The sequence below is a fragment of the Hippoglossus stenolepis genome, chromosome 3, assembly GCF_022539355.2.
Source record: "Hippoglossus stenolepis isolate QCI-W04-F060 chromosome 3, HSTE1.2, whole genome shotgun sequence".
NCBI classification, from domain to species: Eukaryota; Metazoa; Chordata; class Actinopteri; order Pleuronectiformes; family Pleuronectidae; genus Hippoglossus; species Hippoglossus stenolepis.
This window is the reverse complement of record NC_061485.1, coordinates 11,394,983-11,420,565: the sequence shown is the minus strand read 5'-3', so window position 1 is coordinate 11,420,565 and position 25,583 is coordinate 11,394,983. Positions and strand designations below refer to the sequence as shown.

Sequence of the window (25,583 nt, the reverse complement as noted above, 5' to 3'; positions counted from 1 at the left end):
GCAGATGGCCTCTTTCACTCATCTTTCAACATGTCATCTCTGACCAGTGTGAATTCACTGATCATCACTAAACAAGAACCTCAAGCAAGTGCAGTTACCTTCGTATCACACTTGGGTATTAGTTAAGGAAATACACATGTGCCAACTAGTTAAGTTGGGGGCGCAAGACATTTTTTTGAGAAGTTTTGTAGTTAAATTATTTATTTTTATTTTTCAAAAACCCAGAATGGATCTTGCATGTCTTTAAAAAAAAAACTGTAATCAATGAAAAAAAAAGAAATGGAATGAAAGATTCTGTTTTGCTTGGATTCTTCTTCGGCTCTTTCTGGTATTTTTGCTTCATTGTTCACAAAAACACACCAAATTATAGCAGTTCAGAAGTTTTATCACAATTCGATGATTTATTTTCTCAAACTATTGCGTTCTCTAATGAAACAACCCAGCAGCAACTTTGCTGGTATTTCTTATGTGAGCATTGTTTCATCAAAAAATATATCTGAAAAATAAAGTTATGAATAAGTTAAATAAGAATAAATAAGTTATATTTATATAATCTCAATGTAACTTGAAATTAATCCGTTTAAGATCAGATAAGATTAGTTATTATTAAAGGAAGTATTAAAGGAAATTGTATGGTAGTTTTTCTTGTTGGATATTAACAGAAATTTATGTACAACTGTAGTGTATTTTAACCCCTTAAAACAAATGAAGGGGTCAGAACTATGGACAGAACTTACGTTACATTGAAATAGCTCATGTAGATGTGGTGACTGACTGTGTATTGATCAATAGATTAATCTGTTCTGTTTGTCCTGCAGTTGTCAGATGTATGACTATTATAATGTTTGTCACTTTAATAAAGTTGGTCGGCTGCTGATGACATAGCGAGTGGTGTCCGAATTCCTAGGGAAACAATTACGGTACAAGTCCAAACGTGAAGAGATACAGTTTTTGTTCCTGTTAAGATTGGAGGAAGAAAGTATTTTTCACAGAGGGTGACATGTTTACTGTTGCGTCGTGTAGTGAGACAGTTCTGAAACACAACATACAGTGTGATATCCACGCAAGCTTCACAGCTGTCCAAAGAGGCACAGGTAACAGGGGCCTCAAATCACGACAGAAGTAAATGTACCTAATGTAATATGCATCTTAATGAAGCTTATACTTTCTACTTTACTCTGTATTGCTGGTACGTGTGCTGTACACCTGCAAGGCTGTCGCTCTCCTGTCATTGTTCTGTTGTGCAGCAATAAAATGAGTCTGACAGCCTTTCTCTATTCATGGCATTCAACACGTCTATGAAACAGGCCGGCGTTGAATGCTTTAGCTAGTTAGTTAGATGAAAGCACAGCGTGTTATAGCAGGAGAGGATTATGCTTTGTGAAATGTGTCATCTGTCAGCACTTAAAAAGATGCAGTGTTGTGGTTATGATGAGGCTTCTCTTTTTAAGTGAGGAATTGAAACTGAAGGAAAGGGTGCTTGGCTAAAGGAACAGGAGTGAAGCGTCAGGGTGGTTTATCGGGGGGAAACATCAGGGGGGTGAGATCTAAAGGATCAAGTATCACTCCCAGAGGTCATAGCAAGGTGATACTCTACCTGTATTCCGGTGTCCGTCTTCCGCTGCCCGATCTTCAAGGGGGAATGATAAAGAGAGGAAGAACAATGATGCACCTGATGCTGGACACTGCAGATCACAACTGTACCAGCATCACTCATTTCATACAGTATTTATACACATGCAGCAACGACTGTTGTGCACAGAGGCCTCATTATGTACAATAAACTGCATAGAGTTGAAATGTGAGTTTAAGCAGGTGGTCATTGATTCATTGTTGTTTATAACCTTTATGAATCCTTAAAAACAGGCCTAACATGCATTGACTGTACATAGTTAGTAAAAGCTTGTATGTCTGAAAAACTAATTGCCTCAGTAGTTAGAGAAGCAACTGCAGAAAAACTCTATCTGCAAATATTAATAAGATGATAAATTAATGATATAATCATCTTACCTTTCTTTTCTTTCTTCTCTTCTTCTTCTGTGCTGGCCCCCAGCAGCGTGAAGATGATGCCAGTCTGAGAGTTCTCACCGACGGCAGTCACCACCATGCGCCCTGACCCCTCCATCACATGAGTCCCTGGGAACAGGCGAGAGAATATTTAATAATAATAATAATAATATGTTACAGCTAGAGTAGAAATATCTTCTGCTTGCTTAAAAATAACCTTCTTTGCACCTCCATCAAGATTGTGAACTTTCTGTTAGTGAAAGTTGACGTCAGCAGTGGTCTGCACCCTGCTCTGACTCTGACTATAGAACGACTCCATATTGAGGATGACATTATGAAAATATTCCTAGGTGTGTTTGTTAGGTCACTGTGTTCCAGTTTCATCGTACATACATTTTATAAACATACATATTGTCCTGCTAGATTGATTGAAAACTGAGGAGCAGCGGAAAAGAGTGACAATTCCAACACTTTAAACAAACATTAATAAACCCCAAAGTCGACATCTTCATTTACTGTTATATTCTAAAATTAACGTGATGGAGTTGAGCGCCGCAGTCAGGTAAAACAATTGTGTCAGTGTGCAAACACTTGCAGGCTACACAACATTGTGTATGTGAATATGTACAGTACACACATAGAAAACGATTAACCTTTGCCAAAGCGAGTCGATGAGCGTGAATAAGAGACTAATTAAAGGAGGCAGCAAAAAGGCACACAGCGAATTATCCACAGGAAAAAAAAAACAAAGATGTGAGAACAGATTAACCAACGTTTCTGGTACCAGTGATATTCGTTATTTCTAAGAATCATACAGCTGCAAATTCTGTTGACACTGCTGCAGCAAATACTGAAGCAATAAAAAGGTGAAAACTAGATTAAAAAACAGTGACTTCCAGGCAGGCGGTAGTGTCGTCTGCATTTATATTCAGATTATAATTAAAGACTTTTTGTTTTCTGTCTGAGGTACTGCCTGTTATTTGATTTGATTATTTTTTTTTTTTTACAATAGTTCTGTAAAAGGAGGTAGAAAAAAAAAACTTGAATATTATAACAACTTCAAACATTTTCCTGAGGCTGTCGACTGAAATGATTATAAACCAATTATTCTGAATCCTCTACAGAAACATGTACAACAGGATATTTCTGTCATTCAATTGAAAGCAATGAATGGAAATCAATAACATTAAACTAAATTAGTTAAAAGTCAGAAATAAGCCACTTTCACAAAGGAGATAACAATATCATAGAAGAGGAAAAGTATAGACAGTGTCAAAGTTGACCACCTCTGCCTTTTGTCCCTTTCTCCTTAGCAAATCAATATAGTTTGTACGAAAACACGACAGTGACAGTATCTCATCTACATCAAGAGAGAGCCTCTGCTGGCATCCTACCAGACAACAGCATGGGGTCCCTGTTCGCTTCCTTCTTCACGTGGTCTGACTCTCCGGTCAGTGATGACTCATCGATCTTCAGGTCATTGCCCTGGATCAACACACCATCAGCTGGAAGCAGATCACCTGCAGCAACAGAGACAGTGGATTCATTGCATATCTGGATTTAATAGAAACTAAATTGTTGAGAAAAAACCAACTATTCAAAATAAGAGACTTAACATAGGTTTGAGTTAACGTCATTCAGGATAGATAATTGAGAGGATGTGTACGTTAGTACAGAGACAAGCACATAGCTTAAACACACAAAACAAACCAATGTAATAGTGGGGTGTTACAGTGTTAAAGTGATGTTACCTCAACACACACTGTACTTTAATGCTAAAATGTAGCTTTGATATTTTATTTGCTTTAGGCGAAAATAACCTGAATCCCTCGGCTGGAACCATGGAAATAACAGAACAATCGACAGTCAGTCAAAAGTCACAGGGAATGTCCAAACAAATATTTAATGGTTTTTGTTTCAAATCTCTCTGAACAATAAATCTACACCAAGAAGACATTTGCTATTCGAGTTGACCTCCCTTACAGTATGAAATGAGGTGAGTTAACTCTAACACATCCAACCAATGTGACAATCCCCTCATACCTACCATATTTGATCTGAGCGATATCCCCCACCACTATGTCAGCCACAGGCAGCTGTATAACCTGGCTGCCGCGGACCACCTGGAACTTCTGCTCCTGCTCGATGCGGTTCTGCAGCCCACGGAACTGCTTCTCCTTCGACCAGTCATTGAAGGCGGTAACCAGCACCACACACACCACAGACAACAGGATGGCCGCACCCTCCATCCAGCCAGCTTCCGCCTCGCCCTCGTCCTCGCCCCCCCCTGCCGCTGCGCCACAGTCTGCAGTTTGATAACAGGGACAGCAAGGTGAAGAGGAAAAATATATAGATGTCATACACACGTGTGTTTTTATATATGCTCATAGAGGTTTTCTAGTGCTTGCAAATGTCATACAGAATTTGTAAAATATTAAGATTAATAATAAAAGATACACAGAGATGTAATCAAAGCTCCCACTTTGCACAAAGACGGCTGCGACTGTGTATGCAAGTGTGTATGTAGAAGAAAAATGTGCGAGGAGTGGACTATTAGAGGGCAGATCTGGAGAAATTGGGAAAAATTGTAATGAGCCCTGAATTGTATCCACTTCAAATGGAAGCCCTGTTGTCCCCTGGCTGTGCACTGGAGTATATTTGAGGATGAAACAAGGCTTGTGCCCAGTCCACCTCTTACTCCCTCTTGTAATGTCCTGGGAGCGATTGTGCTCTCCACTTTTGGCCAGCGGACTTAAAAATTCCCGAGTGGGGTGATTTGCTTTGGACAACGACAAATAACAACAAATTTGTAGCTCACAAGTGAACTAGTGCAGATCCCCATATTATAAAGATTACATTTGCAGGGTGTAATGAAACCAACAACTAGACTGTGGAAGCAATTTGGACTCTACAGAGAGGCTCCAATCAATATGATACACAGCATGCAGTAACAAAAAGATTATCCTCCTGTAAGACTACTACTACCGTTGCATACACACTGCATGTACTAATACATTCTAATGCATTGTGGGGTTTAGCACTAAGAGAGAAATACACAAAACTAGTAAATTGTATCTATTTATCTAATAAATGTACTGAATATTATTTTATTCTATGTGTTTCTTTATTTATGTTTCTGTGCAACATTAATGACATGGCTGTGTTACACATTGTGGTATAATCTGTGCTACTTCAAGATATCTAACATAAACTTAAAATTCTTTACATATACATTGTTTTTTTTGTTGAATGTAATTAATATGTTGTTTCTAGTTTATGATCAGTCAATCCCCTTGTGATTGTGACAAAAAATATGTTATACTCATAGATTTGTAGCACAATATCCATATAAATTTAATTTAGATTTCCAGAAATTGCAAATTAAGCATTTTTTATGTTTTCCATGTAGTCAATCTATAATAAAATGCAAAAGTCTGTATTTAAGTATAGTTGTTAAAACGGTTTGGAGTTCAGCCAGTCCTGTTTAGCTACTGCAGCACAGCAACAGTAATGATATCATAGTATTATAACAATAACAGTATCAAAGCTGTCTGTGGTTCTGATTGTCAGTGGTTCCGTATTACAGACATGTAAATGCAAGCATGTGCACAAAACATAGAAGGACACTAAATCATGCAGCAAATGTGTAGCTGTCCATGGTGCTGAAGTGCCAACAAGACACAAACAAATGAGTTGGTGACATGTAAATTAATAAATAAATATCTATCAGCTTTAAAGTTAGTTAAACTAATTGATTTGGATACTTGATCAAACCCTGCTGGTTTCAGTGTCTCCTGTACTTTTTAGTTCTTGTGTTGTGGCATGCTTCGGACCCAATTAAGACCCTACTCATTTAACTGTAGTCAAGCTGTTTCATATGTAAATGAGATTGATGTCATCCCACCACCATCTATTTCTGGACCACTGAGCTCATCTTTTAAAACTATTAATAGATAAAGGTGTAAACCAGTGGTGAGAGATATGTGCTTGTGTACATGCACGTGTGGATGGTGTGTGGGCGTAAGGTTGGTCCAAGTTGTCATGTTCACTTGGTAAGGCCGGAATAACACATCAGACAGCGATATTATTGGTCAATATCAGTATAGAGTCAATATCTAAACAATACAGCACATAAATGTTTTTTCAGGCTCCAATCTTTAATGGTTTTTGAATATTGTTTCATTATTTTGAGTATATTATCACATTTATAGGATTTATAATCTCTTAACTGTTAAATTAATAACACTAGACCAATACCAGCCATTCCCTCTGAACAGAAACAATGTCCTCAAAGTCTGCGTCAAAAGATTACACATGTCATCATTTGTGAAAGCGATACTAAAGTATAAAATACCAAGATGCTTCACTTTCCTCGTTTTACCACAGGAACAGGCTGATCTTTTGATATCCCCCTTCAAAAATGTTGTGTAGCCTAAAATTACGACTAAATTCCTGTAATATTTCATTTGTCGTTTGGTCAAATTTCTAGTATCATTATCTAATTTTCAAGACAGAAAAGTCAGTTGCAGATGTATCCTGCCTTAGTGCTCATCCTTGTCAAAGCTCTTTAACAGCAACAACCCATTTTTAGCATAAATGTTAGATTATACTAGATTATTGGACTGAAAAAGAATAGCACTCCATTTATGATCATTATTATTGTTGATGCTTTTCTTTCAAATTCAGTTATGGCTCGAATAAAAAAAAACTTTGAATAATAACATAATTAATTATGACAAATATTGTATAACATATTACTTGGGATTTTTTTGCTTCACTGTATGTTAAACCTCCTTACACCCTTATGGCCTCATGTCCTTCTCTCCTCTGAAACACACTCATACATCCATTTCGGTGAGTATGCTGATGGTAATCATTCATATCTTTCTGAATCGCTCTGTTATTCACATCTATTCATATCCGCAGGAGTTTATGTGCTGATTTAGATTCATATGTATTCATGTATTTCAAATATGAGAAGAGACTTGCATATCGGCACCTTTTTTATGCCGGCAGTTAAAGGGAAGCTTGATTATGGGTCTGTAGACGGACGCAGTTATTAGCATAATGATTCCTTTGGTACCTCTCTGCTTTATTTGGATTTGTTGATGCAAAGAGCTTGATCGTAACTCAACATGGCTCAGAAGACGCACAGGAAAAAGGCTAAGTCCGGTGAAAAACTACAAACTACAAAATTAACTAATATTAAAACAATTTGATTGACAAACCTGGTCCTTCCTTCCCCAGTGTTTAAACCTCTTAAAAATGATGACTGGCCTCTTTGTCAGGGTAACTGAATTCCATTACTATGATAATGTTGGGAGCAATGACTGATGTTGCTGACTCAGCAGCTCATTATAGTCTCTGTCTTCATTTCCTGTTTCACAGCTCACAGGGCTGATGTATGGGCTCTGGGAGCTCAAGGTTATTTTTCTACTCAACACTTCATTAACCTTACCGGTGCTTTTCATACACACATTTAACACATTCATAATGTGCACGCACGCAGACACACACACACGCACACACACACACACACACACACACACACACACACACACACACACACACACACACACACACAAATTAGCCCTACGCTCACTCGACCTCTTGAGGCAGGTCACAAACAACGTGTGACCTGCCTCACCAATTAAAAAGTGTGTTTGCATATATAAAGGTGTAAGTGTGTCAGCAAGTGCCAGTAATGTCAGAGGAAGTGATGTCAGTGAGCCAATGCAATTATAGTCCTCTGCTGTTCTGTGCAATAGTGGCGATAGCAGAGATAACATAATTGTGTGTGTGTGTGTGTGTGTGTGTGTGTGTGTGTGTGTGTGTGTGTGTGTGTGTGTGTGTGTGTGTGTGTGTGTGTGTGTGTGTGTATGTGCGCGTCTCAAGACGAGTGACAGAGAGAAAATGTTACTGGAAGTGAAGTTACAGGAGCTGCGTCACTCACACGCTCCAGAGCTGTCTCCGGGAGGCTGGTAGAAGGAAAGGCCCAGGGAGATCAGTGCAGCAACCTCCAGGATGATGAGGGTGACGTCCTGCAGGGCCTCCCATACCAGCTGCAGGAAGGTTTTTGGCTTCTTTGGAGGTATCAGGTTTTTCCCAAATATTTCTTTTCTCTTGTCCAGGTCGGCTTGGGCACCTGTGAGACCTGAGAGACGAAGGTGCAGACAGAGGAAGAGGAGAGGGAAATATTATTAGATATATATTGATAGTACAGTACATAACTGTATAATGAAGTATTACAGTTGTTTTATATTGTATATATTTATGGTTAACATTACAAAAAGAAACAGCTATCTGCTTTCGTACATTTACATCCCCACACACAAATGAAACTGCAGTATTTATTTTAATGTGAAAATATCTATAATAATAGTACTATAATATAAGTACTCTCAAGACATTTTTTTTCTGACTTTTTCTTTATCTCTACCTTTCTTGTTCACTCTTTCTAAATCTTGCCGCACACCCACACACACAAACCATCTCTAATTACCAGTTTGAGTCATGGTGGGCCACAGCCACATTCCTTATATAATTCTGCTCAAGATATGAAGGTCTTCTGCTTCGACCTCCTCCACATCCTCATACACCATGAACTGCTGCACATAAATATCTTTTGCTCTTTTAACTGAAAAAAATCACGTCTCTATGGCTTGAGGCACAATTTACTTTTAGACTACTGTTTAGAAAATTATTCTTGTACAGCGGCTCAAGTAATCTGACAAAAGCACACGCAGTACTGTAGAGACCATTTGAACTTCAAAATCCACATATTGTCTCCACAAATGCATATGCCTTTTTTGTGCCATAGTACTTTTATTTTTCAAAATGCACTATTTAGGTTTTTTTAACTGATTGGTTTTGAATCTAACCGTATTTCTTTCTGCCACTGAGGTCCTGTTTTCACCTCTGTCTCTTTGATGGTTGACTTGTATAAGCAAGATTACGCAAAAACTGCTCCACAGATTTTCATGAAACCAGGTGGAAGGATGCAGTTTGAGTCAGGAAAGAACCGGTTACATTTTGGTGTGGATACGAATCAGGGGGCGGATCCGTTTTTTATCCCTTTGTTTAACATTGTGAAAAATGTTCACAGATTTCCAAGGGAATAATTTATGGATCTTGATGACAAAAACAGGCATAATTAGGGAACTGATATCTGTTGTCTGTAAGTCTCAGCAATTTGGTGCAGCTTGATTGAATTTAAGAGAGACTATTGGGGCCTTGGTGGCTGTATGCAACGCTATACATCAAAATGAATGTGAAATCTTTGTATCTTATATAACCGACCTTAAAATGAAGAACATCTTGCCTGAACTATTGAAATCTTTATTAAAGAGTAAAACAACCATACATGTTTATACATGAAATCACAATATGAATTTGCCCCAGGGGCGTATTACAAAGGGCTGTGAACTGTAACTGATATCTGCATCAAACCTTCACAAAACCATGGAGGTAGTAATTAGTGCACTACCCACGATGCAAATTTCTGCTCTGTACCTTCAGTTGAAATTATTCCTAAAAGATTTCCACTCAGCTACATTACTGGTTTGTCTCTGGCTGCTTTTCAGTGCAGATCTATTATCTGGTTGCCGTGAGCAGACACAAGAGCAGTGTGCATTCATCATCTGTCTCTGTGTCTCGCTCGCTCTCCTCACAACCGCAGACATTACCACAGCATTATGTCATGCATGGTACGTCACTGGGTCTCCCAAGAGCGGCCCTGGATTGCACCTGATAACATCACGGCTGCGTGACACCGCTTCACACGTGAGCACATACGACTGCGAGATGGCTCATGAACATTTGCGAAACATAAGTGATGATCCATTAGCATCCGAATCAGAAGAAAGAGATACAGACAAATACGATGACAGAGCTGTCGTGGCTAAATCAAATTTTTAAAAAAAAGTGATAAAAGAGGACACTGATTTGTTTTACTGAAGGAGTTGCAGAGAGGGAGACGGAGAAGAGAGGAGGAGGGCAGGCTTGAAAAGAGAACAATTCTCAGCTCCTACGTCGGAGAATGCCCTGGTTACAAATAGATCAGTCTATAAATAGCCTCATTATCCATTCTCTTTTAAATGTCTCTGTGAGAGGACCTAGCATGTTCCTCCATTGATCTCCACAGCACCCTGCCTCACATCACACACAAACATGCCTGTCTGTGTGTGTGTGTGTGCATGGGTCTGTGAGTCGTGACCGCCTGCACGTGCTGCTTGTGTATGTGTGTGTTTGTGATAAGGCTGGGTAAGCATGTCTGCGCCAGTTGCTTGCACTATCACACTGTAAAACTAGAGCTCATATCATCCGGCTTGGGCCAGTTCCATTTGGTTTAACACACACACACACACACACACACACACACACACACACACACACACACACACACACACAAAAGAACATTTCCACATTCAGTGTGTGTAGAAACCCCCCCATTGTTTCAGCTAGGTCAGGTGCACACTGAATACAACATTCACTGATGTTTCTATTCAGTTCTGCTTCCACTGATTTTTTTTTTCTCTGTGGTGGTTCACCTACTCCACATTTCATGCATCCGTCCAGAGACGGGGGGGGTAGGGGTAGGTATAGCATACAAATTCTGCAACAATCCTTCTACATTAAAAAACAGCTCACATTCCGCACACTATTCTGCTGCATAATAGGTACTTCTGTATCTGAGGGTGCATGATTTCAGAATGACATTTAACCTTGTTAAATGTTTGGAGTGTGTTCCTTTTAGATGGGGTGCTATGCTGAAATCAATCTCCCTGATCATTAAATACATATTGCTTCCTGGAAAATCCTTTGCTACATTAACCTTCCTTCCTGGGTAGCTGATTGCAGAGTTGCTTACAGCGAAACATTCATTTGCCAGATTTCGAAATATTCTAGGCTAAACACTGTCAGCCCACCTAACGGCTCTGACAGTGGGTTTTGAGCAGGAGGAAAAACTCTGGCGATTCACAGATGAGTCACAACATTACATTCTCGGCTGATTGCAAATGAATCTCTGTGTGCTGTTCATATCCAGGTGCTGAAGCCTGAACAGATAATAACATACTGACAAAATACTGTATACTAAATGTATATGATCAATCGATGGAAATAGATATGAAACTCCTGGTACAATTAGTCATTTATGTCCGTAAAGAGCAGTTTATTTCTCGTGTGAAGAAAATATCTCCACCTTCAGTATAAAAATGAAAAATGAGAAGGGAAATGATGAGATGATTAATAGTATTAAATTGCGGTTCCTCCTCGGACCGTTGACCAGCTGATAGACTCAAAAGTTTAGATTCTATGAGCTTGTCAACAAAAGTTTAGTGTCTAAACAAACAGTGTGCCAGCAATGCATCCTGAGTTTTGATCAAATTAACACGTCATCACTTCATTCCCTAGTATCTTAAGTTACTTTCCAGTGAGTTGCTGATTAGATATTGTCTATTCTAAACCAATTTTTTTTCCATACCCAATTGTGTATATTGCAATAACTAATTCCATGACAAAAAAGCATGATTAGGATTTTAATCATTAAAATTACTACACAATGAATTATCAGAATGGGCTTCTTTTGTTGTCTGGACTCAGGGCAATGAGGAGCTGCTTGTATAATTAAAAGAAAAAACTCTGAAAGGGGCTTCTCAACATCAGTTAAGATGAGTTTGGCATTGAGACAAAACTAATGTGATTATAATTACATACTACACCATTAAAATTACAATGATGAGACTTGGGCTGCAACTTGCAATCGTTTTTGCCATTAAGCTGTAAATTCATCATATATTGTTTCATTTATATTTGATTTTGTTCAACTGACAATTCAAAACTTAAAATTGTTTAATTTATAATGATATAAATCAACGAATAAACAAGCAAATCCTTACCCTGAGAAGCTGGAAAAGAATATACGTGGAATTTTTTTTTATATATGACTTAAATTATGAAAACTGTTTGCCTCCTTCAGACAAACTGAGAAATTACAGTATAATTATTACCAATGAAGAAAACTTTTCTTTATGAAAAACGCAGCAGGATCTGTGGGTCAAATCCACTTCGACAAACGGTACCTGCCTATCGTCCCGTTTACAACCGAAAAGAAGGTCAAAGAAAACTTAATGCCAATAATTTCTTCATGAGAGGAAGTGGGAATCTTTTCAGTCAGAGGGAATATGATGGCATATTTTAACAGTTGGCCTTTTTTTGTCAGTGGCTAAAAATAGATCTCCATGGAAACACTATGCATCCCACTCGTTCAGTGGAAATACCCGCGACTCTGAACCTTAGAGAATGTATGAATAAGTAAGTGCTCCTGAGTTTGTGCATGTGTGCGTGTTTTGTGTTCAAGTGCATGTATACGTGTGTATGTGTGCGCACAGGTGTGTTGCAACATAGAAAAGACATGTAAAGGATGGAAACGTGTGATGACCTCCAAATGTCCTTGTGGAAAAGACACATCATAGCAGACCAGCAAAAATGAACACTTTTTTTTTTTAAGTCGCTGCATGATGTGTTAAAGACATGTTATGTCTAACGTGCCTTGTTGAGTCTTAGCAGTGCATATTTTTTTCCTTGCATTGCCTGATTTTACGTTTTCCTGTCTTGTCTCTATCAACTTTTCTCTCTCCCCCCCCCCCTTCACAAGACTGTGAGGCACATTGTGCGATACAAGTCACCATGGCAACAGGGTTGTACGATGATGATCATCATCATCTTCATCATAACGACGCAAACATATTGATGTTTTTTTTTCCCTGCAGCGAATCAATAGCTTCAACATGTGTTCTCAGCTTTCACCATTTTAAAAAGAGACAGGGTGGAGGGTGGAGGGAGAGAAGACAGAGAGGGTTGAAGAGTGACTCACGCAGCACAAGAGGGTGAGAAAAAGAGGGAGATAGGGACTGAAACATACAGCGAGAGCAGGCTGGATGTAGAGTAACAGCATGAATAATAACCCATCAGCGGTTAAAAGGTGGATAATTATCACGCTCTTATTAGAAAATGGAGTGATGGAGAAATGTGTCAGTGTCCTTGAGAATGACCTCTACAATAATGACACCATTTTATGCCACTGAAGAGGAGCGGTTTGTTACTGTGCGTGCAAAGGCTGAACATAGTAGAAATAGCGGCAAAGGATGGCGATTAAAAAGGAATGCGTTAATAAATCAGTAAATGACATGGATGGGAGAAGGGAGCAGGGTGGAAAGGAAGATGGGAATATATAGATAGTTGAAAGATGCACGCAAAGACAAGAGAAGGAAAGAAAATGCAAAAACAAACAGCCTCCGTCGTGCTGAGAAGGTGGTGCGCTTATGTGGGACACGGGGGAAGATATTACATACATTATTATTGTGGTGGGAGCTCAGGTGATGAAAGGTGCTTTTACATGAGACCTATACTTGATGTCCTTATTTTAGCTGCCTGTGCCTTTGTTCTTATCTCTGTATGTAAGTACACTGATAGCTTCTGAAAAACCAGCGTCAAATTCCCACTGTCCTTTAAAATACTTGGAGGATCAATACATGTGTACCAACAGTTCATGATTTACTGAGAGTTTTTAATACATTTTATATCTTATAATTTCACAAATCTCTGTCTGTCTGTCTCTCACGCTTGTCTCGGGAACCATCTGCTTCACACTTGGCATATTTTTTGTTAAGGGCTTAAGGAAGTGTAGAGTCGAACTTTTGCGATTTTGGACATGTAGCACATTCAATATCAATAAACTTTGTATTAACGGGTGACCAGCATTCTGTAGCAGCAGCCACTGAAATTCATTTATGTCAGTGACATTGTTGAAAAAAACGTGTTTACAAATACTGATTCTCCAGTTCGGGGTTCTGAGTACTGAGTCGAGGGTCACAGAACCTAAAACAAAATAAACAGGAGAGCAGCTCTTTGTGCAGCCGCTGTGGCTTCAGGGCCCTGATCACTGAGCCCAGCAGACAGTTTTTACTCGCTGCAGCTCAATTACTGCAGGTCACTTCTGCAGTTTCAGAAAGTTGCAACATGCATTACCACAGACCAAGCAAACAGCCCATTCCAAACAGGCGGGTTTAGAACGGTCATAATAATATGCAATACAATATATTTACTTAAAGCTCAGTTTCCGAGGTGATACGTTTTCAACACTATATGCATCTTATTTGAAGGCTTTTTAGAAATAAAAATTAAAACAATTTTCTGTAAAGTAAAAACCTAATTTACAGTACAAACAATCTTGTAAACTGCATAGTTTTAAGATGTTATTAAAGGAAGCTGGATAGCATACAAATGCATCAGACATTTGTGAAGGCACACTTGTGAGTCTGTGCAGGTTTATGACATTTTCAGTCAAATTGCTGGACCAGCATTAAGGTAAAAATATTTATGGTAAACAGTCTTAAGTTTAAGACTGAGGAGGGGGATATAAGTGAATTTAACTAATTGTTTATGTGAGGGGAGGTCACGCCCAGCAGCACAGCAGGTCCACCCACTGTTAAATGAAGATGCAATTAAAGAACGGAAGTCTTTTCTCCCCGTTTAAAGAGAGTAGGGCTGGATGTTTTGGGGTAAACATCAGGAGACTGATATTAGTGAGGCGTTTAAAACAGCAGGAAGGTTTTGTCTTTTCCTTCTTTGTGGAGGGTTTCTCCTGTTTAACAAAGTGCTCAGTCTCAGTTTTGCCTTGTGTTTGGGCCTCATTGCTCAGATTACAATCTGGGGTTTTAGATTAGTCTGTGCGCTCCACACCCTGTTGGGATTGAGAGCACAGGAGGGAACAGCAGTAGACGAGCTCTCTCTCTTTGCGAGGACAAGATGATGTGACATGTCAGTGTAGCAACACACATGCAATCTTGCCCTTTTATGTACAGACCATTGAGCGGTCACATTCTCGCAGGCCAAACATGCGAGCAGACACAATGTAGTGTATGTAAACAAACAACTGAAAATATATTCTCTCATTTAATGTGGAGTCACGGGGTCACACGACACAAATACATGATCGCGCACACACACACACACACACACACACACACACACACACACACACACACACACACACACACACACACACACACACACACACACACACACACACACACACACACACACACACACACACACACACACACACATCTATCCTTCATTCCCCTATGGACAGCCCCATCTAGAAGGTAATGGACTGGAAAGTGACACTGAGCAATTTCTGACACAGTGTCTTTCCCATCATGAGTGTACTCCATGTATGTGTGGGCCTGTGTCTTATGATTGTCTTATGACACTAGTACAACCTATTACGTTTTCTGCATGTGTTGACAAAATGATGTTTATCAGAGAGCAGAGAGCTCAGAGGAACTGTTATAATGACTCCTGCTTTCACAGGAACAATATTTGCCTCCTAACATGGTATAGATGTTAGTAAGTGGTGAGTGAAACCATGTGAAAAGAATGGGAACCATATAGTACTGAATTGTGAAGTATGACTGTTTTTACATTCCTTGCTTCCTGATTGTTAGTAGGGTCTGAGAAGTGGACTGTAGATCGTCATCATAATCTTTATTCGTCGACATGCATGACGAAAAGCCGGCATCATTAGCATAGGTCGCCCCCAACTTTTTTCCCGTCTGCGTTACAGGAGAACCAAGACGACGCAAACGACATTTACCTCATCATTTTTATATTTGGTTACTTTTGATCGATGGAGAAGGAAGTAATGCTTTTGAGGAAATCCCTGCAAACATGGAATAGACTTTATAGTAGACACTAATATTATATAGTGCATATAGCAGGCTGCACCCCTCTGTCAGTGGTGAGGGGGTGGGCATCACGATGTTGGCTGTCAGTCATCCCTAATAGAGAACTTGACAGAGGCGCTTTGCTCCCGCGGCTGCCTTTCACACCGAGTTAGAGAGAGCTGTTTGAGAGCAGCAGAATACTGCTAATTTTTTCATGATTATGAACCATATTTTTTATAGAATAATGGGTTCATTACTTGACTTTTTTTTTAAGCAATCAAAGATGATAAGAATGTTACCATTCTCACATCTGTACGTAAAATACATAGCTGGAGCCAGCAGCTGTTTAGCTTAGCTTTGCATGAAGACACTGATTCAACACTAATTAACATGTTATATCTCATTTGTTTAATCCGTACAAAAACCACAGAGGGGGGGTGGGGCCGCCAAGAAATTATCCGGCACGTAATCCCCAGCAAATATTTGTCACTATTTGAGATATAGTGTGTAATTAGTGAGGTTTAGAGGCTCTTGCGGGTGATTTTTGGTTTTTGGACAAGGCCAGGCTATTGGTTTCTACCTTTTTACAAAAGGCTGCAGTTATAAATATCAACAAGAACCTCTCTCTTAGAGTCTCCAACTAACTGACCATAGGTGTGAATGTGAGTGGTCGTTTGTCCCTGTATGTTGGCCCTGTGACATGCTGGCCACCTGTTCAGGGTGTACGCCACCTCTAGGTCAATGTCAGCCTTGATTGGCTCCAACAACCTTAAAGTATAAGCGGTATAAATATTTGATGGATGGATAGTTTAACAAGCATACTTTGTGTAAATCGCATAAATCTGCAACTGTTCCTCTAAGACTTGGTCCAACTGCACGACAAAACTGCCAGAGCTAAATTCTATTTGATTTTGACAATAGTGCAAACTGTCAAACTTTGTACTCTTGGTCTTCTACATCTTTAACTATTAAGACAGAGAAGACACTGAGTCTGAATGTGAGTGACAATTTCTGTTCAGTTAATAAACCAAAAACAAAACAAATGCCAGAGCAGTTTTTAACAGTTACCCAACAACCAAATAAAATGTTGAAATGCAGAAAATAAAATATGCAATCGTGTGTGTGAGAGAGAGTCTGTGGGGGCAGCTGTACAAGTGGGTGAGTTTTGCTGTCAGGCACTGTGCTCTAGGAGTCTGACTCATGCGGGAGATGCTAAAGTGGAGTGAGAGAACACAGCTCACAGCTTTCTCTCTCTCTCTCTCACACACACACCACTCACTCTGCAAGAAAACTAATCATTATTTAGCGATCCTATTTTGCTGAATATATCGACATAAGTGTGTAGAGAGAAACTTGCAAGGTGACAAATGAATAAAGACGGCCCAAGACCTTCGGAGGTTCTATCTGAAAGATTGAATAATGCATCTCACATTCATTTTAATACTCTGACCCAAAGTACAGAGGCTCTTTTGTTTCTATGACGATACCTCTAGCACTTCTATGTTCATTTTAAAATGCGAAGAAAAGGCAGATTATGTAATGTTATGCAAGAAAAACGGGCCTGTGCGATTACAAAACAACATCAACAAAAAACATGATAGCTGCTCATATCACAGACTTTGAAATCCCAAAGGTTTAATTTACACCTCTTAGAAAGTCTTCTTTGGAGGCCTGGCAAGTAGCACATGAAGAGCAGCACAGAGGGAGAAAAACAGACACAAGCTGATAGTGACTCATGTGGGATGAAGGCCTCTGTGCATATGGTGCTTTTTAAATTCATGACACAGTTATTTTGTGCATTGGTAAGGTCCGGTTTATACCATTGATCTGTGGGTTATGTGCATGTAGAAGGGAGGAAAAACTATCGTAGTCGTATTATGATTACGCCTCTTTGCAATCTCATGCGGCGACGTTTCTGCCATGTTGGCATTGGTGGGAAGATCCACTACATCAAACCCAGTGACCCCAATTTTCCATTAGGCTGTATCAACAAATGACAAGTCTGTGGGAAGCAGGACACCAGTGTAAAGTAGAATTACCGCCTGCCTCCGCCAATCAGATCAGATAAAACATCTACCAGGTTTCCTCCATTCTGCTCATTAATTGTTCTTCCTCTGAGTCAAGGGTCTGAGAATAGAGGATGTCGTTTGCTGCACAGATTGCGAAGCCCCTTGAGGCAAAAGTTTGATTTGAGATGAAGAGATATATAAAATAACATTTATTTGACTTGACTTGGTTAAGCTTTGTGTTCTTCTGCTCTATATCTGCTGTATTAGTGAAGTCGTTTTCAGACAGAACTCTGGGTAAAAATACGGAGCACAACGCAGCGGGAGGTTTTATGCACAAACGCCTTCACAACAGCAACAAATTCTCCGCATGAGGTGGAGCAGCCGGGTGCAGCAGACAAAGGCAGGAAGTGACGTATAAACTTCCCTGTCGAGATCATGGGATTTTGTTTACAGCACCCTGACACTGTTCGCAGCTCCTATCACAACAATCTCTCTTCACATGTTAGTAGGTGTCTTCTACGTGTTGGGCACCGCTTTTCACCGGGAGATATTTGTTTTCTTTTTTGCATCTGTCGCGGGTTAGAAACATCATCAACCACCCCACTCGCTTGTGGGGTGGTTGATGATGCTCTCCTTGATTTCTACGGAGAAACAAGAAACTACGGAGCGTCTCCCTCGGACATTTGCGTTCACACATGCATTTCCTCCTGAGAAAATACGGAGGAACTGCAGAGTCTGAAAGCAGCTTGTTTTAAGTTATTGAGAGACACAACAGAGTTACATTCCTTGTTTGCGTTCAGATGCTTGGCCAACGAAGCTGATTCAGAACATGAGGTTGTAGTCGTGACCGATAACAATGCTTCAAATATGGACATTGCGTGTGTGTTGTGTATATGAATTCTTGAGTTATGGGCAAAAAGATGATTTTGAGGTCAGTTCATCCTTGAGTTCAAGTTTTTAAAGAAAGAAATTCCCTCATGGCATTCCTGAGTTATGAGAATAGGACTGACAACTCAAAATATGCATCTCTGGGTGAACTTATTAGTCACTTAGTGTATCTGGTCCACCATCTGAGCCTCATACACTGAAATGTTAGTTGGACCAATTGCCCTAGATGTGGACACATCTTTAATGAAACATCTGTTTACAGCCCCTCTGTGTGTGGGGAGGGGAGGTATATGTGTGTGTGTATGTGTGTGTGCGTGTGTGTGTGTGTGTGTGTGTGTGCGTGTGTGTGTGTGTGCGCGTGTGCGTGTGCGTGTGTGAGGGAGAGAGAGACAGCGTGAGTGTGTGAGCGTGTTAAGACACACCTGCTTAGTGATAAGAGCAAAGTGTAATAAGGTCAGTAACTTCAGCCTGTAATTCCAGACTGTTCAACCATTCACTCAATCAATCAATCTACCACTGCATCCCTCCGTTCTTCCATCCTTCCATCCAGCCAGCCATAAAATTGTCTTTCATTCCATTTATCCATCTACTAAAAAATATGAATTTTGGCAGGCAGATGCCAATTACAATATCAAGAAGTAAAAAAAAAATCAAAAATCTACCAATATTTTATCCATTTGTATATATTGTCATACCTGTAACTGAGGCTTGATCTTTTACAGTTTAACCATAAACTTTATTTTAAATAAATAAAAATAGTGTAGCTATATAAAGCAGTTGTATGAATGGCTGCAGAAATATGACGAGGAAGGAATGTTTCTAGGAATGTTAACCTGACTAATTTGGTGTACCTTTAGCCAACCATGCCAATTTATAGGTGTTAGCTGTTTCATTTCCCCCACACACACACACACACACACACACACACACACACACACACACGCACAAACACACACAGCCATTTCCCCCGCCCGGGAGTGAAAGGGAGAATCAGAGGCTGAAAGGGAGAGCGGCAGTCATCTATCTCCTGTCTCCCATCTGGGTGTAAGTCTCTGGTTTCGCCCTGGGGCTCAGATAAGCTCCGGACACAATAGGGACAGCTATTAAAATTCAAACTACCAGAGTCATGAAATAGTCATGACAGGTGAGGGAAATCTACACACTCTAATGTGCCGCTCATTTTCAGTTCACGAGCAACTGCAAGACAAATACACATTTGAATTAAATATATACAATTTATCAACATCATAATTTAGCATTATTTAAGATAATTCGATGTATTTTTGTATGATTTAATGAATAAAGCATATAATAATATATATATAATCATTCAACCCTTGCAATAAGGGTGTGGAGCGTTAAAAGAGAATTGATCTCTGCCCTTGTTATGACTTGTTTATTGACTTGTCACTGTGTTGAGCCGCTGCCATCCGGAAAGATCCAGTGAATGCACAGATATATGAATGTAAAAGCACATGTATTTACGATGTATTCAACACAACAGAGTCTATTGTTGTTGTCAAGGTTATATTCAATGTGCTTTAAAGAAAACACTACAATAGTACTAACTGCAGTCGTAGATAATATACAAGACAGACTGCATTACTATAGAAAAGGGCTGAAACTACTACACTCCGGATGTAAATAAAAAAGTATTTAAATATAAAGGGCTAATTTTAGGGTAAAGAAAACAACAATTCATGCAATTTAGATGATCACACACTAGTGCAAACATAACTAGGATTATTTTATATCCAATTTCTGCCAATAGATCCCTTTCAGCTAAATCTTACACACTGAACCTTTAGGTACAAGTTTAGGGTATTCATTCAATCAGAAAAGGTTTGAATACCTTTTCCAGATGTAAAAATCTATGTGTAAAATCCCCCAACATAGATTTATTTAAATCCAATCTACTAAATTGTAAATAACAGAATATTGGAATAATATAATGCAGTAGCACTGTGAATCCCAGTCGCAAGAGAAAGGGGCAGATAAGGATACTGTCCAAGCTGAAGTGATGTGTTTGCATATTCGGCAGTGTTTGATTTTGGGGCATTGATCTGTGCCCTTGGGTTAGGATGACTATCGCTGCAATAGTATCCATTTTCCCCTGGATAAGACTAAACAGGCTTAGTTTCTGCTTCCTTTTTGTTAGTGGGCGAGGCAAAAAGTTATAGGTTCAGAGAAGGCAAAGGTCTAAGTTAGCCCAAGACAGCATCAATGTTTCAGTTCATCTTTTCTGCTGCTGCTCGAATGATATGGATTAGTCTCCACTGCAATATGTGTAAAATCAAATTTAAGAAATAGCCGCTCTGTGCCATTTAGCAAGGCACAGGCACCGATACAGTCTTGCTGGACCAAGACTCTATCGGTTTGCCCTTGAGAAGGAAACTCTGTCTGCCTTGGCAGCAGTGGTATCACCCTTGTTCTGGCCCACAGCAGGACAAGAGGGAGGAGAGAGGTCAACTCAGGAAAAGAGCTGACATGGAGAGAAACAAGCCGTTTATAGCTCAGCACATCCAGCTAAAAGCAATGCCATGCCTGTCAGCTCACTATCCATACTCCTGGCCTCCAGCAGCCAGTTCAGATTCAGGAGAGTTGAGAGGAAAATAACTTGAATCACATACTGTGTATGACGGCAACGTGGGACAGAGTAGAATTTGCAGATGTCAATTTCTGGCACCTGTAAAACTTCAAGTGCTATTGAGCAAGACACTCCCCCCTCTCTCCTGTAATACACCGCAAGACACTAAACAAGACGAAATGAAACAGACCTTGATATGTGTTCTTTGGCATTACACCATCATGATTTTTTTGATTGGCAAAAAAGTTATAGTAAATTAATGATATACTGGTCATTCACAATGAGAGCACAAGCAGGGGTGCACGCAGGCAGGCAGGTCGGCCCAAAGGGAAAAAAACAACTAACCAAACCTACCTTTAACTGAATTATCTTGTATAGAATAACTGCATACAAGTTTTGTAAAATTATAATTTTTAATCTTTAACTATGCATTTGGTTTTGAGTTTTTTTATTTTGAGTTTCTCCAGGAAATGTGTTCATCAGGAAACTTCCCCGTCAACCATAAAGTCAATTGTAAACCAATCAGTACACTGTAGCTTACACTCACACTGACAGTTACACTGCTGTGAGTCAGCACCAGGCTCCATGGGAACAGGCCAGTAGTGTCTGGTTTTTGGCATCTGTCCTCTTAATTCAGTCAGGCATCTCTTGGGACAGCTGACTACACTGCCAGTCATGTCCAGCATCTGTGTGTGTGTGTGTGCGCATGTGCATTTGTACATATTCACTACTGACAATCCCTCTGACAAGATGGGATTTAATAGGAGAACATTTTCACTGCCTCAATAAAACAACTACGCTCAAGTGCAATATTTAGAGAATGCACCTAATTCGTTCTTCTTCTGACCTTCCTGATTTACACTGATCGATTTCAACAAAAAGAACATTATGCAACAATCAGCAATGGTATTTAAAACTCAGAGGCACAATTTCCTGATCCTTCCCCTTATCAACTCCCGTTTCTTGAATATGGCTCAGTTCGAACCTAAGAATGAATTTAATTGTGCATCTAATAATTTTAATTATTGTTTTAGTCCTCGTTTAATCTTAGTCTGGGAGACCGGCCCACAGTGTTCTTCTCCACAGACAGTAATCACACCCTGATATGAAAGACTAAGCATTTGAGAAGTGATTGCACTTCACATCACATTCCAGCGAAGTGTTTCACATGCTGTTTTTCTTCCCTACACCTGCTCATCTTTTTGCATTATGCTACATTAAGAAAAATGGCATCACTTAATATTTGTTGTATTAATGCTAAATAGGTGAACAGGAGTATTAATTGATCCAATATGTCAAGGTGTCTGCAGTTGTGATAAAAATAATAATATTGCTCAAAGTGCGCTAATGCAGGGTGGTTGACTAAAGTGCCAAAATACTGCTTCAGCTTACCTCAAGGTCAAAGCTACTCCACATAGGGAAGAACACCTGTGTGAGTAGTATATTGTGTGTGTGTGTGTGTGTGTGTGTGTGTGTGTGTGTGTGTGTGTGTGTGTGTATCTACCCACGATGTGGTTTTGCTCCCTTACAGAGCAAAATGGCTGTGAATCATTTATAATCTGTCCTCTGAGAGCCGTCTCCCTCTCCCTTCTTCGCCTCCTATTTCATTCTCTTTCTTTTTCTACCTTTTCCATCCCTTTTTACAGAGCTGCCAGGGGAACGGAGGAAAAAGGGAGGGCAGAGAGGAGAAGAACAGAGGAGGACGACGAAGACAAGAAGGAGGAGAGGAGGAGTGGGTGAAATTGTCCTTATTAAAGAGATGGCGGCTCCATGTGCGAGATCCCTTGTGGGACAGAGATTAAATAGACTGCGTCAGAGGGGAACGTGCTCGCGGTGCTGCGACTGGAGGACGCGATTAGTACTATCATCAGGGAGGGATGGAGGGGATATGGAAAAGTAAGACGGCAAGAAGGAGAGGTGGAATGTGGGTGAAGAAAGGAGGAGAAAGGTTAAGAACAGACGAGGAAAATGTGAGATGTAGAATCACAAAAACTGAACAGTGGGTTTCATTTCAAGGGTAAGATCAAAATAAGGGAGGAAAATGAGGAAGGAGATGAAATTGGAGAACAGAGGGAGTGTTGCAACAAACTCTGCAGCCACAGAGAGGGGAGAGAGAGAAGGGGATGATAGACAGAAGTGGAGAAGAGGTGGATGATAGTTGAGTGGGGAAAACTGTTTCCTGAGTTATGTATAGAAGTCATAACGGCCCCGTCATGGGAACAGAGTATCACAAGAGTGATATGTAGGAGGAATAAAACGAGTAATAGCAGCATGGCACACAGTAAACTACGATACAGATGATACAAGGACAACTGTACCTGTAGGAGGAGACGGTGTCGGTTAACAGCAGAACAAGAAAAAGGGAAATAAGTACAGTAGAGAAACAAGGTCTAATTCTATCCATTTCTCTGTGTCCATGCAACAAAGAGAAATAACCTCAGAGAAAACAAAAATATTTCTCGACTATCCTTCCTCCCTATCACTCATCTTTCCTTTAATTTTAATACACATCAATTTTTTTTTCCAGTATTATCTCTCTGTCTACATCTTCAGATAACCGCACATATCATTACATCTGTGTCCTTGACCCAAAGGCAATGTCACGGGAGAAAAACGGATGCTGACGTTTACATCCCTTATTACAGATCGGCATTGTTATGGTTTTGAATCTGTTTTTGAATAATGAATTAAGTGTTTGCCTCAGTGAATGGTCTTTTTACGCAGAAGAACCAGTAACAACCTCCTTCCATTAGGAATACTGACACCATGCATGATGTATCAGCTGGCCACCTTCCACTATCGTCATTCATACCATTATACGAACAATGCAGGGAAATTCCCATTGGGGACCTGCTGTAAACACGACTGTCTTAAATCAACTGATGGAAACCTGCATTTCTGCAGTAAACCTGCAGTGCTTGCTTTTACTAAAGGTTTCCCACTAATATAGGTGCAAACGCAGTTTGAATACAAAATGCTTTAGAAATGACGGACTACTTTTTCCACCACTATGACGCTGTTACTAACTTAGTTAAAGAGGTGGGAGCAGGAAAGAGAGATGATGAAGGTTATAAATGTAGAGCAGGTCTATTTAGGCTACGCTGTACACGGGCCTACTGGGATATGAGCGACCGACCAGCACACCGAAATAGAAATGGGAGCAGAGAGGAGATAGAGAAAGGAGGATTGGTGAGATGTGGTGAGACCGAAAAATAGTAGAGAGGTAGAGAGAGAGAGAGAGAGAGAGAGAGAGAGAGAGAGAGAGAGAGAGAGAGAGAGAGAGAGAAGCGATTAAAAGGCTTCATGAGGAGGAAGAGGAGGTCTGAAGGGGACAGGAGGGCGAGGCAGGGAGGGAGAACGAGGTAGGAAGGAAGGAAATTTGACTGAGTTGCAAAGTGGGAGAAAATAGTTGCATTCATGCCAATAGTTGGATTAAAAGCTTGATACCCATTTCATATCTGTATAAGAAATGTGTACCTGGAGCTAGTTAGCTTAGAGGCAAATGTGGGAAACACATGACCTGGCAAACAAAACCCACCAACCAGCGCCTCCCTAACGCACTGATTAACAGTGAGATATACTTTTGGTTAATCCCTACAAAAAACAAACTGCAAATAAGAGCAATAATTCTGTGCTGGTTTATGTGCCGGACTATTTCTTGGGCAGGGGCAGTTGCCAGGCAACCAGTTAAGACTCCAGAAAGTCACTGATCCCAGCCAAGAAACCGAGTGAGAGTGGTTTGAAGCTTTTCATCTGACTCCCAGCAAGGAGCTGCAACAAATGTATTATCGCGTTTGATTCAGCGTTGCATGTCCATCCATGCTCCACCAGCCAGTTACCTGCCATTGTCTGAAAACAAAATCCCAGATACCTGATATAATCATCAAGTTTCATCTTCACAATTCAATAATGTGAAGGGGATGTGGACAAGAAAGGAATATTACCATTTGCCAGTACCATTTTAGCAGGAATATTTAGATGTGTAAGGTGTACATTTTATGTTGGGTAAGAGATCATTATATTTTAGATGTGGTTTACCTGTGGTTAGGATATTGATATGGTCTTAACTGCTGGTTTCTCTGGATGATGGGGGAAGGTGACGTTCAGGAAGATTTATAGATGGAAGGAGTAAAATCAGGGAACCAAAGGCCAATGAGAGACTGAGAGGCGAGAGTGGTAGTAATGACACTGAAATGAGGTTTAGTGATGGAGGGCAAAGTAAAACAATGGGACCCAACCTCAGTACTCATTATATTACTACTTTACTACACACCTGTGATTGAGATAAAGATCACACACACACAGAAAACAATAGCAGATGCAGTGTCATGGCTGGAAATTGTTAGTAGGACGAGAGGTGAA

General features: G+C 40.0%; 1 protein-coding gene across 7 annotated transcripts in view; it reads right to left on the bottom strand.

The window, feature by feature from the left end:
• Positions 1 to 25,583, bottom strand: part of atp2b2 (ATPase plasma membrane Ca2+ transporting 2) — a 119,792-nt gene that overhangs the window by 34,495 nt on the left and 59,714 nt on the right. For all 7 annotated transcript variants that reach the window (XM_035152919.2, XM_035152926.2, XM_035152918.2 and 4 more), the window contains exons 3-7: positions 7,961 to 8,161; positions 4,055 to 4,312; positions 3,402 to 3,527; positions 2,011 to 2,136; positions 1,598 to 1,630 (exon numbers count right to left, since the gene is read on the bottom strand). In XM_035152919.2, the coding sequence (XP_035008810.1) occupies positions 1,598 to 1,630; positions 2,011 to 2,136; positions 3,402 to 3,527; positions 4,055 to 4,312; positions 7,961 to 8,161 (744 nt within the window). The remainder of the gene's footprint in view (positions 1 to 1,597; positions 1,631 to 2,010; positions 2,137 to 3,401; positions 3,528 to 4,054; positions 4,313 to 7,960; positions 8,162 to 25,583) is intronic.